Source organism: Apis florea, unplaced genomic scaffold, assembly GCF_048593485.1.
Source record: "Apis florea isolate Af1SG1 unplaced genomic scaffold, ASM4859348v1 contig_3587_pilon, whole genome shotgun sequence".
Classification (NCBI taxonomy): Eukaryota; Metazoa; Arthropoda; class Insecta; order Hymenoptera; family Apidae; genus Apis; species Apis florea.
Window position 1 is genome coordinate 2,287,307 of NW_028256789.1, and position 15,194 is coordinate 2,302,500.

Here is a 15,194-nt window from a genome sequence, read left to right on the forward strand (position 1 = left end):
AAGGGACGGGGAGGAGGGGAGGGAGTGGGGAGGGGAGTGAACGGTTCAGACCAGGTTAAAATGAACCTACGAAACGGGAGGATGGGGATCGGGAGGAGGGGGGACCAGGTAACAACACCAAGTGAAAAGAGGGAGGACGAGTTAGGAGCCCGAGTTTTTGAGAGGCTGACGAACCAATCACGGGACCATCTATAATGTACACAGGCCGTTAACGATGGAGACCAGAGACATTCCGTCCGTCTGGTTCTAGCCATTTTCCAAATATCCAGCTGGCTACCGAGTCGTCCCAGGAAACCTACTACCACCCCCCCCCCCGACCAGGGGTGCTTGCTCACCCTTTTCTCTTTTCTATGGTCTCCTCTTCCTAGTCACTGGACCAGTCGCTCGCCCGCCAGACGTTCCTGGAATCGTTAATTCCTTTCAATATTGCAGGATCCTTTTCGAACGTCAAGTCGATGGACCATTGCAGGATGTCCATAGGTTTCCATAGAATTGGGAGGACATTACGATCTCCCTTCGGGGACGGTGTCTCTCCCTAAAAATTTATCAATCCCAAATTTGCCCGATTTATTTCCATCTGTTCGATCTATCTCGATCTCTCCTTCGCTCCGTTTCGTTTCTTATCCGACGAGAAGTGAAGATCGTCGTTAGAAACCTTTTTCGAACGACGTCTGTGTTGAAGTGTCTGAAGTTGGAAATGGCGCGCGACGATATATAAAAGGTAATCGGCGATAGACGATAGGACGAAGAGGGAGTCTCGCGCGTTCTCAGCGAGACTCGTCAGCGTCCAAAGAGACACGCGTTAGTTTCCCTAATTCCGAATTATTCGGCGAATTCATGGGGACCGCGTGCGCGGGCGAGTGATGGAAAACGGAGGCGGGAAATAGGGACTTTTCGGAGTAATTTGTATTCCACATTTCACCACAGTGGAACTGTGCGAGGGGGTGACGAGCACTCCTTCTCCTCGCTCGTGTCTCGTCCTTCCTCGCTCTTACTCGCGACAGCACCCTCTCTTTCGTTTCCCCCCTGTTAGATGTGTTCACACGCGGCCAGGTTCCTCGCCGAGTAGACTTACAGTAGGCGCGTATATAAACGGCCACGGAGTAACGTCTGATTATGCGAACGCATGGCTGGTCCGTAACGCGATTTAATATTAAAATATTATGACAAACGTCAACAGGAGGAGGCGGGTGTAAAGAGACGCGTCTCTGATTGGCCCTCGACGTGAATACGAAACGAGAGACGGGAGGAGAAACCACCTTGCAAACCCCTTGTTTTGTACCCCAATCGGTGTTCCATTTTGCGGTGTTAAATTTTCGATAAATTGCTCCAACGTTTTCATCGGTCTTACCTTCCTTTCATCTGAAAACGGATATATTTATATCTGATCGATTTAAGAGTTCGCCAAAAAAGGGTTCGTCGAAGGAAAATAGGAAAATTCACTTCTAATAAGCTTAATCGCGATAGCGAGAAAAATAGTAGTTAAAAAAAGGCGAGTAGAATTTTTTTTCCCCCCCTTCTTTTTTTCACGGGGCCGCGATTTCACATGATCGAACGTTGCGAAGAAGGAATTTCAACTGTGTTCGGTGCACAGGTATTACGATGTTAAAAATCAATCAAACATGGAGCTCTCTCTCTCCCGATACTGTGCACAGAGATCCGAACGGGAATTTTAATCAATACATACATAATAGAATATTCCCGCTATGGCGTATCGCGGCTATGAAAATATCACGGTTAACAGATCCAAAAGGGATGTTCAATATGGAATGCGAGAAAAAGCTAGAAGGTAAATCCGATTCGGATTTGTGGAATAAACGGATCGACAGTGCAAATCGCCGAATTTTTTCCCCCCGGACAACTCTCCCTCTTCTTTTTTTTGTTCCCTTTGTCTCTCTCTCTCTCTCTCTCTCTCTCTCTCTCTCTCTCTCTCTCTCTCTCTCTCTCTCTCTCTCTCTCTCTCTCTCTCTCTTCTGTATTTTTTTTTCCCCCGTAACAAGTGTCCCGATGACGTTCGAGGCTAAAACTCTCTGTGCGTGCAGTTTAATTGGCGCGTATAAAACGACGCTAAATAAACATTCGGGACACGGTGGCAACGTAACGAGTCGGGCATCCGCTACATCCGTATCGATTTCCATCGAGCCACCTCCCGATTGATCGAACGCGTCCCAAACTGTCCCGAACGCGAATCTTCCGTCCCCTATCCTTCGAGACGTTTCCTTCCTTCCAGCTTGCGAGGAAATTACTTTTCGACTCGTGTTGCGAATCCTCGACAGCCTTCTTCTCGCCATCGAAACGACACCCGCGTCACGCCGTCGCGTATTTCACGAAATCTTCGTGGGTGAGTCACGGGAGCGGCCCTTCGCTCAGCCACCGATAGTTTCGATGCTTTTCAAAGACAGATGAAGCGGAAGAAGAAGCGGGAGGAAGGATGGAAGGGTCTCCTTCTGGAAGGGGGAAAGTATAAAGACGAAGGAAGGAAGGAAGGAAGGAGGATCGGGAGAACTCATATACACAGGCGGGGAGAGAGAGGCGAGGGGAGTTTGGAATAAATCCAAACAGTAAACAGAGAGAAAAAGAGCAAGAAATATCTATATATATGTACATGGGAGAAAACGTGGTGGAAGAAGCGGGGATGGTTGGTGAAAATTCTAATATATAAAAGATATGAAGGTCTGGCGAGACGAGAAGACCGCGCGTAGCAGGAGCACGGGGCTAAAGTCGAAGGAGGCTTCGGGATTCAAATAAGTGGCGTTACCAGGTCCCTGGGTGGGGAGGAAAGGGGTCGAAGGAATCTGAACAGCCAACAACAAGCGCGGCTCCCCGACCTTTATTTAACCTTTTCTTAAAAGAGTCTTAGGAGTCCCTCTTATCTGTAGTCGATGGCCCTTCAACGTCGGCTCTTATACTTTCATTCTTTCCGTACCCTTATATTTTTTTCCTTTGGCCCCGGTCGTGTACACACGTCGAGCTTCATCGTCGTTACCCTCTTTGTCCCCCTCCCCCCCCCCCTCGCCTGGCCCCCATTTTTTTTCGTGGCCTCCCGACCCACCCTCGCCTCGGTTCCTCCGCGATTTTTTTTCTTCCCCACCCCTTTCCCACCCCAGGGTGACACGACGCTTCGTTCAACGTTCAAGATTCTTCGTTTCTTCTCTTAGAGCTGGTCGGTGGGGGGCGGTGAAAGGCGAGAGAGAAAGAGAGAGAGAGAGAGAAAATATCAGCCGACTCGGTATTAATTAGCGAATTAAAGGATCGCGATCTAGCCGGGGCTTGTGCGTCTCCGGCTAAAGTGGATTAAAACCTCCTGCCGATCGTTGCTTCTCGTTAATTTCGTTGAGTAAACGAAAGCCTTGTCGCCCCTCCCGCTCCTCGAATCCTTCCTTATTGTTTTTTTCCAAGATGACCCAGCCGACTCCTCGGGGACGTTTCGAAAAATTCGCGAAAATTTCGCCTCTTCTTCTCGTCGAATTCCAGAGAATTCGTATCAAGAATCGGGAGAAGAAGGCCGAGAGCGCATCTCTCGCCGCACTTCGCCCCGCTTCCCCGAGAAGAATCGTTGGATTTTCATCCGGCCGTTCCTTCCTCTCCTCTGTTTTTCCACGACACCGTTTTTTCCTTTCCGCCCACGAACTCGCGCTTCCGAACTCCGCTTCGGAGACGAAACGCCGCCATTCCTGACTAAACACTGATAACGTCCTCCCCCCCGGGACTTTCTTTGCATGCTATAAACATACGTAATCGTACACAAATAAGATTAGCATAGGACCTCGGGATCCGGCCAAGAGAGACAACGCACGCTTTCCACGCTCAGAAGAAACAAAGTCGCTTAGGCTGACTTCCCGTCCGCTTCGAAAAGCGAGTGAAGAAGCGAGAAGGAAAAAAGAGAGAGAGGGGGGGGGAGGGGGAATCCAATTTTAAATTTATCTCCGACAGAGAGACGACTCCCGTCTGCCCGTTTCCTTCTCTCTGCCCTTCTCGTCGCGGCTCGCGATTCGACGAATGGTAGGCGCGCGCGTGGTCCACGCGAAGACCGACCTTCGAACGCGAAGTTTTCAAGATTCATCGTGCGTCGTCGGTCGTTCCGCGGGAATCTCTTGTGCGTCTCCTCCGCTACGCGGAAACGCGGGTTTCGAAGCGAGCATTCTAAACAGGCTGGCTGGCAGATGTTAGAGGTATTGTTTGAGGAATTCGTCGTTTCGAAGAATCGACGAAAGATGTCCCGTAGCGATTGACAAACAAGTCGAAGTTCCGCGAGACGCTTCTGCAAACACGATTAAGAGGAGAGGAAAGAATAAGCCTGGTCATTATTGATATTTCTCTTGGACGCCTGATATTTCCTTCTTCTGCGCGTCGAATGGACGAAAATGAAAAATTTGCCGATTTTTCGTCAATTTCCGTCCATTTTTGTGGAATTAACTCTCTCTCTCTCTCTCTCTCCCCCCTCCCCCCTCCATCCGGAAGAATTTCTTCCGGGAAGAGAACTGGAAGAGAATCGGGCGAAATAGGGGGGGGGGGGGAGGTAACACAGTGTTCCGCTTTTACACTCCGCAATCTACTTGATGATAGAACTTAATAAAACAAATCTCGCTACGTAAACAACGGAGAAAGGAGACGGTAGTCGGCGGTAGTCGGCGCGATTCAAACAACAGCGAGTTTTCCTTCTCTTCTCCTTCGGTGTTCTCTTCTCCCGAAGCCAGCCAATGATGATGAGAGGATACCGAAAACGTCTCGGGCTCGAATACCATTAGATAAGATCAATATTGCTCAAAACACGGTGGAAGTTTAACGCGAGCACATTACACGGCATTTATATCATGAATATTCCGCCCCGGGGCTTCTTCTTCCCTCTTTTCGTTCTCGCCCGGCTTCTTCTCGTCCCTTGCAACAACCATCTCTCCGAGACAACCCTTCTTGTTATCTCGCGTTTGACTTTGCGCGCGAGCAGCCGGGTGTCGCCAAAACAGAAACTCCTTTATCTCGTTGTTAAACGGGTACCGAGTTTAAATTAATCCGAATTTAACATTTTTCTTTCTTTCTTTTTTCCTTTTTTTTTTTTTTTTTTACGTGTTGCCAAACGATAGAATAAAGATAAGAAATTAATAATTAATAAGCTTTATCTGATCGAAAGAGAAACGAGAAGAAAAGAAAAAAAATAATTTAGGGATAGCTCGCAACCGACTTTGATCGAGCTCTCGATCTTCGTTTTCGTATTGCAGGCTACTTCGCTGTTTGCAGCCCTGAAGCAGCAACAACAGCAACAGCAACCGCGCGACACTGTCCCCTCGTCGAGGGAGCGCGAGAATCGAGATCGAGATCGACTGGTGGCCCGTAACCGTGAGAACAACCGAAACGAGATAGGTGGCGGCGTGACGGAACAATCGCAGCCAACGCAGCAACAACAGCAGCAGCAACAGGAGCTCACGATCGAGTATCAGAGCAATGGAAAGCTCAGTCCCGCTGGGCACGCAGTGACAGCAGCACCCATGACCCAGCAAAAGCAGCCCATCATCACGCAGCAATCGCAACAGCCGAGCTCGGGGGCGCCTGGTCCCCAACCGAGTCCTCATCAGAGTCCGCAGGCCCCTCAGAGGGGTTCACCGCCAAATCCTTCGCAGGGTCCCCCGCCGGGAGGGCCGCCAGGGGCACCACCTTCGCAAAATCCCTCGCAGATGATGCTCAGCCCGGCTAGCGGCATCCACCAGATGCAACAACTGCTGCAACAACACATACTCAGCCCCACCCAACTGCAATCCTTCATGCAGCAACACTCGCTCTATTTACAACAGCAACAACAGCAACATCACCAGGTAGATGTTTTGTAAGATGATTTGTAACACGATTTTTTGCGAATCGCGTTACATGACATGATTTCTTTCGAGATGAAGGCTTAGAGAGAAAATACGTTTCTATTTATTCTATTTATATATATATATATATTTAGATTATTGAATATTTCGTATAATTTTACAATTATCGTTATTATACAAGTATAATAATTATATTGCATCGAATCGATAATATTCTTTCCAGGATTCCTCGTCGGAGCATGCGTCCAATCAGGAACGATTCGGCTACTTTTCGTCCCTTAAAGACGTAAGTATCCTATTCTTTGAATCTTCACTGTTCAAGCGAAGGAATCTCGGGTTTCGTTGCTCAATTCTTTCCAGTTTATTGTGCCGCTTCTCCAAAGAGTACATTAGCGAAGTTTGTCCTTTTCGTCGAGCAAGCATTGCATCTTGGCATAAGTTAAACATTTTTCAGATACTCCGGCGGGTAAACAGACCGCCTTTTATCACCCTCCCAGACCGCCATTGATAATTTTAATTATAAAAAGCGTCCGTTTGATGGGATACCTTCCTTCTCTTCCCTCCCTTCTCCTTCTTCCTTTCGCGACACTTGTACAAACATTCGGACAACCTTTTTAAGGACAACAGCCGTTGAAAGAATGCGTCTCGAGCTGCTTCTCTCCTCCTCCGTCGCATTCTCACGTAAACGCCTCTCCTGAAACTATTTTCAGTTCCCCAAACATTTTATAATTTTCATCACGTTTCTGCGTCGAATTATCGAGATTTTTTTTTTTTTTCGCTCTTTTCCTCTTCAACTTTTCCATCGTCGAGGAATTTTAACGGTTCGAAAATTTTATCCCACCTGGGAATTTCGATGCTCAGCAAACAGTGTCGCTAATTTCCAATCTATCGTCGCATGTGTCTGTGAAAGAAATTATTAATATCATGAGGATATTTCAAAATTTTTAATATCATTGAAATATTAATATATTCACGTGGATTTGTTCTTACACGTCTCCCGTAAACAGCGCAAAGGACGTTTTAACGCAAATACATATTGTCGGTTTCGCATACAAGCTCGATAGCTTCGATGGAGGCATCAAATATTTATTTAGCGGCATGGTCTGACCGGTGTCCTTTACTCTACAAATTTAGACAGTCCGACACTCGAACAGATTATTGCGCGAGAGCTCGTGCGAAAGACGATCTTAATTACAGAGAATTTAACGTTCTTTGATCGCGTTATCGTCGCGAGCCGATTCTCTTCTACTATCCTGACGCGCGTAAAAGGAAGAGAGATGGAAAAGGAAATTCTATTTCGATGAAGAAAGAAAGAAAGAAAGAAAGAAAGAAAGAAATCTCGTTCTGTCTCGTTAATCGCGCAATTCTCTCGTTCGTTCTATGATATTATAAGGGGCGTCTACTTCGGTGGGTTTGTTTTAAAATATCCTCCAGGCTTAGGGAAGAAGGGGGATGAACTTTGGAGGGGATGAGGTAAGCAATTAAGCATCGCCATCAGCCGGTTGTGTCTCGTTGTTTGTCTTCTGGCTACCCATCAACTGCCCCCTGTTGTCTTCTTCTTCTTCGCCTCGCCCTGCGAATTATCCGCGTCTCCCGTTAGATTTATTCAGCAGCGCCAAGATATGCAACTTTTCCATCCCCTCGGTTTTTTCTTCTCTCCCCTCCCCGCGGTTCGCAAATTTCGAGAACGAGAACTTTCTCATTTTCCGAGAGGAGTTGCGTCGGAATTAAATCCCGGGATAAGATAATTTGGACGAGCAAGTTCACGGGTGTTTCGATCCGAAATATTTGCAGCATCAACACCAGTTCGCCGAGCTGGGCAGGAAGAAGCTGGAGCAGGCGATACAGCAACTGCAGGAACAGTTGCAGTTGAACGTGATCCAGCAGACGCATCTGTTGCAAACGGCGGACAAGAAGAAGGCGTCCGCACCGCTTCAACAATTGGCGCTTCAACAGCAACGTCTGATACAGCAATTGCAGATCACGCAGAGCCAATATCTTCTTCAACAGGGTCTGGGTCTTCAGGGTCACAATCCTTCTTCAGGTAAGCGCAATATTCGTTCTCGATACGAATCTCTTGGTGCGTCTTTTAAATTGTTATCTTCTTAATTATCGCATAATTCGCATAACATTTGGATGATACAATGGTTACGAGAACGAGTAAAACAGCCACAACTTCGAAAGTAAGTCGATGCTGGCCCCCTGATTTAAACGATAATCCATCGGACCAATCTCGAGTCCTTCCCATCATCCCCCGTCGAATAATCCCCCCGCATTTTCTCATTTTCCACTTCACCCTGGGCGAAACTTTCCGCGTGGAAGTGTTTCGGTTGCGTCGGATCTCGTTCCACCGATGTTTTTCTTTCTGACGCGCGTCCAGAAAGCGAAGAGGAAGGGTGGAATAATAGGGTCGAACGAGAATGACAGAATCTCGTTCACGTGTGCTTCTTCGCGTGCTTCCGACTCGAAAATTGAACGAGCGAGAATTGAACAACAAAGTTGGAACACTCGGCGAAAGAAGAATTTCGTTATTCTTACAATTCGTTTGAAATTGTTATCTGTATGTGTTAATCTGAGATATTGGTGTGATTTCGAACACAGGTCTCCAACCTGGCGAAGGACTACCAATGTGGAAATCGGACACGTCGGATGGTCCGGAATCGCATCAGAACTCGAACGTTCCGAAATCCGTGGCTGGACTCAATGGTAAACAGAAATTCTCTCCCCTTCGTCTCTTGAGATGATCGAGAATCGAGATTTCTTCCCTTTACTGCTCTCTTGATCGCCTCCCCCTTTCCATTTCCTCATCGCTCTTGCGCTTCCTCTCGCAATTCTTTTCGTTCTTTTTTCTCTTTTGCTTTTTTTACTTGGAAAATGGCGACGTTCGTTTCCGGACTATCGCAGGACTTCTCAATTCGACAGTGTCGAGTCGGCGGTCGGATATGAACGGAACCACTCCATTGGACGAGAAACCGCTGGACGTTTCCTCCAACGACAAGGTTCATCCCCTGTACGGTCATGGGGTCTGTAAGTGGCCGGGCTGTGAAGTTATTTGTGAAGACTATCAAGCATTCCTTAAGTGAGTCCACCATAAATATTTTAAACTACTACGCTTAACTTATTCATCGCTCTACGAAAAACCAGAGATCCCGAATAGATTATCCCCTTAATCTTATTTTTCCTTCGATCAAAATAAATAAAATTTCGAATCAAATTTTTCGAATCCATCGATCCCAGAAAAGTTTGAGATCTCTGGTATGTATATATACAATATATATATATCGAAAAGTAGGTAAATCCCAGCGCAGGGGTGGAACAAGAGTCATCGTTGGAAGAACGAGAGAGAGAGAGAGAGAGAGAGAGAGAGAGAGAGAGAGAGAGAGAGAGAGAGAGAGAGAGAGAGAGAGAAAGGAGAAACGGGAAGAATAAAGTCGGCAATTTCGCCCTCGTGGAGAATGAGTTAGGCGAAGGCGCCGCTCGCGGGGGTGGTTAGAGGAAGTGTAGAAAAATCGCTCGAGTCAGCGTATCTCATTGACATCCGCCACCTTCTCCTCATCGGTTTCAAAGCAGAGGTAGCGTCCGCCTCCCTCCTCGGTCCCCGGCAATCCCTAGTAATCACGCGGCTCGTCGCCGCGAACTCCCTCAAACAAGCCGTTACTTAAAAAAAGGACGAAGAAAGAGAAAGAAAGGGAGAGAGAGAGAGAGAGAGAGAGGAAAAAAGGAAAACGCTAATTACCTTTGTCTCATTAATATTCACGACATTCGACCGCATCGTTATGCCTCTCGGTCTAATCCCCCTGTTCCCCCTGCCTTCCTCTCGCCCCCCTCCCCACCTTTCCGTATTCTTGGTCTTAACCAATCTTGCTCTCGTCCCCCTCCTTCCGCTTTCTTCACCCTCTTTCCGCCGCTCGCGATACACCGGCTGCGACGAAGAAGGATTACGGATATTCTTAAATACGGGAGAATCTCGTTGGGAGATTCCCCTCCACCTTGGAACTCGATTCATTTTTTCCCCGGGTCCGTTGGGGGTAAGATTCACCTCACGGTCTGAAGAGACAAACGTTTCTTTGTAACGCAACGCTGCTTTGATTATTCCCTCCCGTAAACGATCCGGCATTCTTCGCGACATAATTTGATTAGCAGCCGCCGCCGCAGCAAACGGATCGAGGGAGGATTGTTACCCTTACCCCCGTGGCGATATCTGCGCATCATATCGTGAACGGAGCGGTAAACTTCGTTCAACACGATTTTTCAGACACTTGAACACGGAGCACACGCTGGACGACAGATCGACGGCGCAGGCCAGGGTTCAGATGCAAGTGGTCTCGCAACTGGAGATCCAATTGCAGAAGGAGCGGGACCGGTTAACCGCTATGATGCATCACCTGCACGTGGCGAAACAAATGGCTTCCCCCGAGCCGCCAAAGTCGTCCGAGTCATCGGTGAGTTGTCGTTGCTGAGTAAAATTTGGATTTTCCTACGTGGCAATTTTTATTTATCGATTTTTATAATAATTTTTCTAATCGTAATTTGTGCTCGTTGCACAATCGAAGAAGGGATTCTCAGAGGTAGTGTAGCGTCGATCGAGAAGTTACCGAGGGGAAAAAACAATATGTAAGCGTAAATTGTAACGCGACGATGATACAAGCACGATAATGGATAGCAATAATCGTAAGATGGTGGGTTATGTTTGCTCTCGGTATCGGTAAAACCGGGGTTTCGAATCCGGAAAAACGTTTCCTAACGATCGTGTCGGGATGGTAAACTCTTGTGGTGGGATCGGGGGCCGTTCGGCGGTCGTAAAGCCAGATTTTCACGGCGCTCGGGGAATTTTACGAGCTCTCTTGCCGCGGCTAACAACAACGCCAGTTTTCAGTTTTAACGCGCCGCCGAGTAGACTCGCTAATTTATACATAAAGTTTGCATTAATAATTCATCGGGTCCTCGTTGATTTTATATCGCCTTAATTAAAACCTCTAACAAGTCCGACAGTCGGAGAATACCAATATCGCATTAGCCCTCTCCACGCGGCTGCGTGGCTCGTCCTCTCTGCCCGACTTAATTATTTTAACGCGAAAGAGAGGAGCCCCGCCCTTCATTCATCGTGCTCACGGATCATCTCTGATATCGAAACTGCGTTCCACTCGAATATTTTCTATCAACATATTCGAATGTAGATTCAAAATCCTCCCATCTTGCTTATTATCCATTTTCCTTTTTATAATTTTACGTACTGTAAAGGAGTAATTTTCCACTTTCATCTTTTTCTTTTTCTTTTTTTTTTCATCGAGTTGTGTACGTGTGTAGTTCGAACGAACTACGCACATATTTTTTTCCAATGAATATCGAATCATTATCAAAGTGCATCGATTAACATACGGAGAAACGATAAACACGAGGAATAAATAGCATATTTGAGGTTTCGCTCGAAGAAGAAGAAGGGAAAAAAGAAAGAAGGAAAGAAAAAGGTCGAAACGATGTTCGAAACCGTGTAAATAATAAGGCCGCAGGCATTCTTCTTCTCTCCGTGTGCACACCGTGGACCGCTTCCTTTTTCAGACGGGCTCGAGTATACCAAAGTTAAATCTCTCCACCGCTCTGATGAGCCAGCCACCACCGAATTTCGGTGTCTCTCAAGTGTCTCCCGTCTCGATGTCCGCTTTGGTGTCAGCGGTCAGGTCGCCAGCAGGTGGACAACTGCCACCTTCGGCCGGAGCGCCTATGCCGCCCATTCCCAACATGTCCAACATGTCGGGGATGCCTCCGTTGCCGAACATGCCTGGTAGCATGCCCACCATGCCTACCATGCCCAGCATGGCGGGGCCCATCAGACGACGTATCAGTGATAAATCCGCCCTCTCCTTGGCAGGAGGTAAGAATTTCTCGTTTAATTAGTCATTTACCACGTTTTAAACTGTGATATCTAATTAGTAATTTTCATTCATCGGATCAGGCATTAATCGATTGCGATTAAATTGCGAGAAATCGTTGTTTCTTTGAACTCTTGTTGAACTCTTCGTGCGTCTCTTCCGTTTTACCTGCGAAATCAGGAAAATGGTCAGGATAGAAACGGGAGTAGTAGTATTTTTTTTAATCTGATAATTGTTGATAATCGTTGTTTTTCTTTTTTGTGACAACCATTTTTCAAAAAAAAAAGAAAAAAAAGTATAAGTAAGTTTTTATTATCGTATACGAGATACGGAGATAATATCGTCCCGAGAAAGGTGAAACGAAAGACATGTGAATTTTAGAAATTGAATACTATTCGTAGGACTGTATGACGAGGGCACTGTAAGGCGCAGAGTAGCCGTCGATAGATCTGGAATAGATATTAACGAAGGTAACGATTTAACAAAAATTCAGTCGGGGAAACGCACGATCTGTGAAATGCTGTTATCTCTTGTTATCTTTTACGAATTTAGAAAAAGAAATAAGTAGAATATATAAGCGTATAATCAATTTAACATAATGTACATAATTTCACTGTAACCGATAGTGAATTTATGCCTTGAACGATGGAAAAAGAAAGAAACGAAAAAAAAAAAAAAAAAAAAAAGAATAATTTAGAAAGCATTTCCCGGCTCGTTCTCGTCGAATAAATCCCGACAAAAAGAAAATCCTGTAGCAAATGCTCTTTACGGTCCTCTCTTGATTCTCGTGCCTTTTCTCCTATCGTAAAACTATTCTACCACACGCACAGATTCATTCACGGTAGCGACAATGTCACGTGAGCTACAGTGTTCGACACCTTGTTGGCAACGTAGGACAAATTTAAATAGGTGCATATAGAGAGCAGAAAGGTACAAAGAATGATACAAAGTTCAAATAAGAGAAAAATAAGAAGGAATTGAAAAAAAGAGAAAGTAAAAAGTGCTAGTAAAAGAAAAAAGAAAAAAAAAAAGTTGAAGAAAATTTAATAAAAAAGCGTACGCCAGTTCGAACCTTTTTCTTACCGATGCTTCTGTTGTTTCCTTATTTCTTGTGCTGCCCGCCCTCCCCACCGTGTAGGGCTGCCCTACATGCTGGAGCGTGCTGGCCTTGACGTCCAACAAGGTACTGTCAACCTTCTTTCCACGCTCCTTTGGTGGCTTTAAGGATTTTCTTAAAGGGTGCACCCTTTTGCATGCTGGACAACTTTATCTCTCTTTCACCACCCTTCCCCCCTTTCATCCCTTCTTCTTTCTAGAATAGAGAATCGGATACTTCGATCGTCATCCGTCATCGATGATCTCTTCTATAAAGAGGGACGAGCAAGAAGTATTCGTTTCTATACTTTTTTTATGAAACATCTAATCGCTTTTCGCTTATTCTTTGATCTAGTTTTAAGAGTGTCGTATATAATTTTTCATACTCGGTTATTTGTTTCATTTGGCATGTAATGATCACGGAATGATAACGATTCCTTTTAATCCTTTAATCGTATAAACGACATCACGATTAATTTATCGTTTCATTAATAGACTGCGGATCTTTATACCGTTCGATTATTACACGTAAAAAAAAAAAAAAAAAAGTACGATAAATTATTACATCCACACTTTAAATCCACTCGGAAAATGGAGAAAACCGTGCCATTGAAGTGACTTTTTTTTTTGATTTACTCCGATATCTCGATGGATTGCCGAGATATAAGAAGTCGAAAGTTTTCATAGCCCAGAAATTATGAATGGGCGACCTACATTTTTTCCAGGAAACGCGTGCTTGTACGTTCTTCTAAGAATTGTGCGGCTACGTTTTTCCAGGAATCGCTTGCCTAGGATTTGGGATAAATCAGTGAGATCGAGATGCGAGTATATATATATATAGTATAAGGACGAATGTAATGAAATAAAAAATATCTTTTTCTTTACGCGACGATATCTCGGGAATCGGAACTCGTATCGAGATAAATAAAAAAGCGTTTTGAAAAGCAAAATTTCGCGTTTCTAACAGTTTTTCGTTCGTTGGCCGGAATTAACTGTCTTTGGAGTTATAACGGTTCCAAATTTTTCTAATTTCGATACATTTTAATCTAATTTTAAGATCGAAATAAATTAGATCTTTGTCTTTGCTCGATTGATCAAATAAATTTTTCGTAATTTTCGTAATATTTTTATGTGTGAAAAAAAATCCGCAGTCTGTTCATTAGTTTTATATCACGAATTCATCGCTAGAAAATTAAAAAAAAAATCATGTAAATAATCGCGGCTCGATTTTGATATGAAAATCAAAAACACGTTTTTAATGGCTTTTCTAAAACTTTCGCTTCCCGGGATAATTATTTAAAGCTTATTATTTAAATCATTGGCACATTGCTTGTTAGTTGTATATTCGAGCAACAATCCATCCTGAAAAAGAGATGATGTCGATGATCTTTCACCCTAGACTGCGTAAGAGCATCATCGCGTAACTCTCTCAATTGTCTCTCTCTCTCTCTCTCTCTCTTTTTTTTATTTTTTTATTTTTTTTCATCATACTCCCCATCATTTTTGAGAAACGAAACAAGCGAAGATTGTTAAAATTTCAGAAATTCAACGAAATAGGGAATTTTACAAGAATGCCGATGTCAGACCGCCGTTTACATACGCATCATTAATTAGACAGGTGAGTGAACCATTCGATACATACATTTTGCATCATAATTCAATTCAGATTCTCGAACGAATTGAGCGCCCCTTTTAATCGGTTTAATTTTCGAAGGAACCCTCGAAACCGGTGAGGATAATATTAAACGCCCCTACAATTTCTCGAACACTTAATCAAATCGCGCGCATTTTCCTCTTCTTTTTGTTTGATAGTCGATCATCGAGTCGCCGGATAAACAGTTGACCTTGAACGAGATCTACAACTGGTTCCAGAACACATTCTGCTACTTCCGGCGCAACGCAGCAACGTGGAAGGTATATCTCTTGAATATAAGTAAAAGAAAAAAGAAAAAAAGAAAAAAAGAAAAAGAAAAAAAAACGTATAATATCACAGGACATAAAAAGATACAAAAAGGGAAAAAAAAAGAAAAGAAAGAAAAAAAAAAAAAGAAGAAAGAAGGTACGACAGTCGTGTCAAATTTGAAGTTCGTTTTGAGAACAAATTGAGAACATATTATTTTCGAATACGAATATATAACGGCAATCGTTTCAATTCTGTTCTCTCAAAACGAGTGTTTCATTTCTCGATTTAAATATCGAACGTTCAATCTCGTCTTAAAACGAATGATTTCGCGATATCATATTTAAAGCGAGCCGCGCGTAGAATCTTAAATATCTTCTCGGGTTCGATAGCAAATATATTGGTCGCGCTCTACCATGCATCTAGGAAATCTAAAATAATTTTCTCCTTTAAATGGATGAACTCAGCGTGGCTCGAGTTATGCAACGTTTGATTGCAAGTCACAAAGATGAAATGACTGGT

General features: G+C 44.6%; 1 protein-coding gene across 20 annotated transcripts in view; it reads left to right on the top strand.

The window, feature by feature from the left end:
- The window catches only part of FoxP (forkhead box transcription factor P), a 201,724-nt gene that overhangs the window by 171,953 nt on the left and 14,577 nt on the right, over positions 1 to 15,194 (top strand). For 11 of the 20 annotated variants that reach the window (XR_015294208.1, XM_086914490.1, XM_086914480.1 and 8 more), the window contains 10 exons: positions 5,217 to 5,807; positions 6,031 to 6,093; positions 7,602 to 7,851; positions 8,409 to 8,513; positions 8,712 to 8,886; positions 10,063 to 10,249; positions 11,367 to 11,679; positions 12,079 to 12,147; positions 14,314 to 14,390; positions 14,585 to 14,686. Coding sequence is in view for 19 of the 20 variants with exons in the window: in XM_086914490.1 (XP_086770616.1) it covers positions 5,217 to 5,807; positions 6,031 to 6,093; positions 7,602 to 7,851; positions 8,409 to 8,513; positions 8,712 to 8,886; positions 10,063 to 10,249; positions 11,367 to 11,679; positions 12,079 to 12,147; positions 14,314 to 14,390; positions 14,585 to 14,686 (1,932 nt within the window). In the remaining variant the exon portion in view is untranslated. Of the gene's footprint in view, positions 1 to 5,216; positions 5,808 to 6,030; positions 6,094 to 7,601; positions 7,852 to 8,408; positions 8,514 to 8,711; positions 8,887 to 10,062; positions 10,250 to 11,366; positions 11,680 to 12,078; positions 12,148 to 12,815; positions 12,861 to 14,313; positions 14,391 to 14,584; positions 14,687 to 15,194 lie in introns of all 20 variants that reach the window. The other 9 variants (XM_086914482.1, XM_086914485.1, XM_086914477.1 and 6 more) reach the window with 5 other exon arrangements.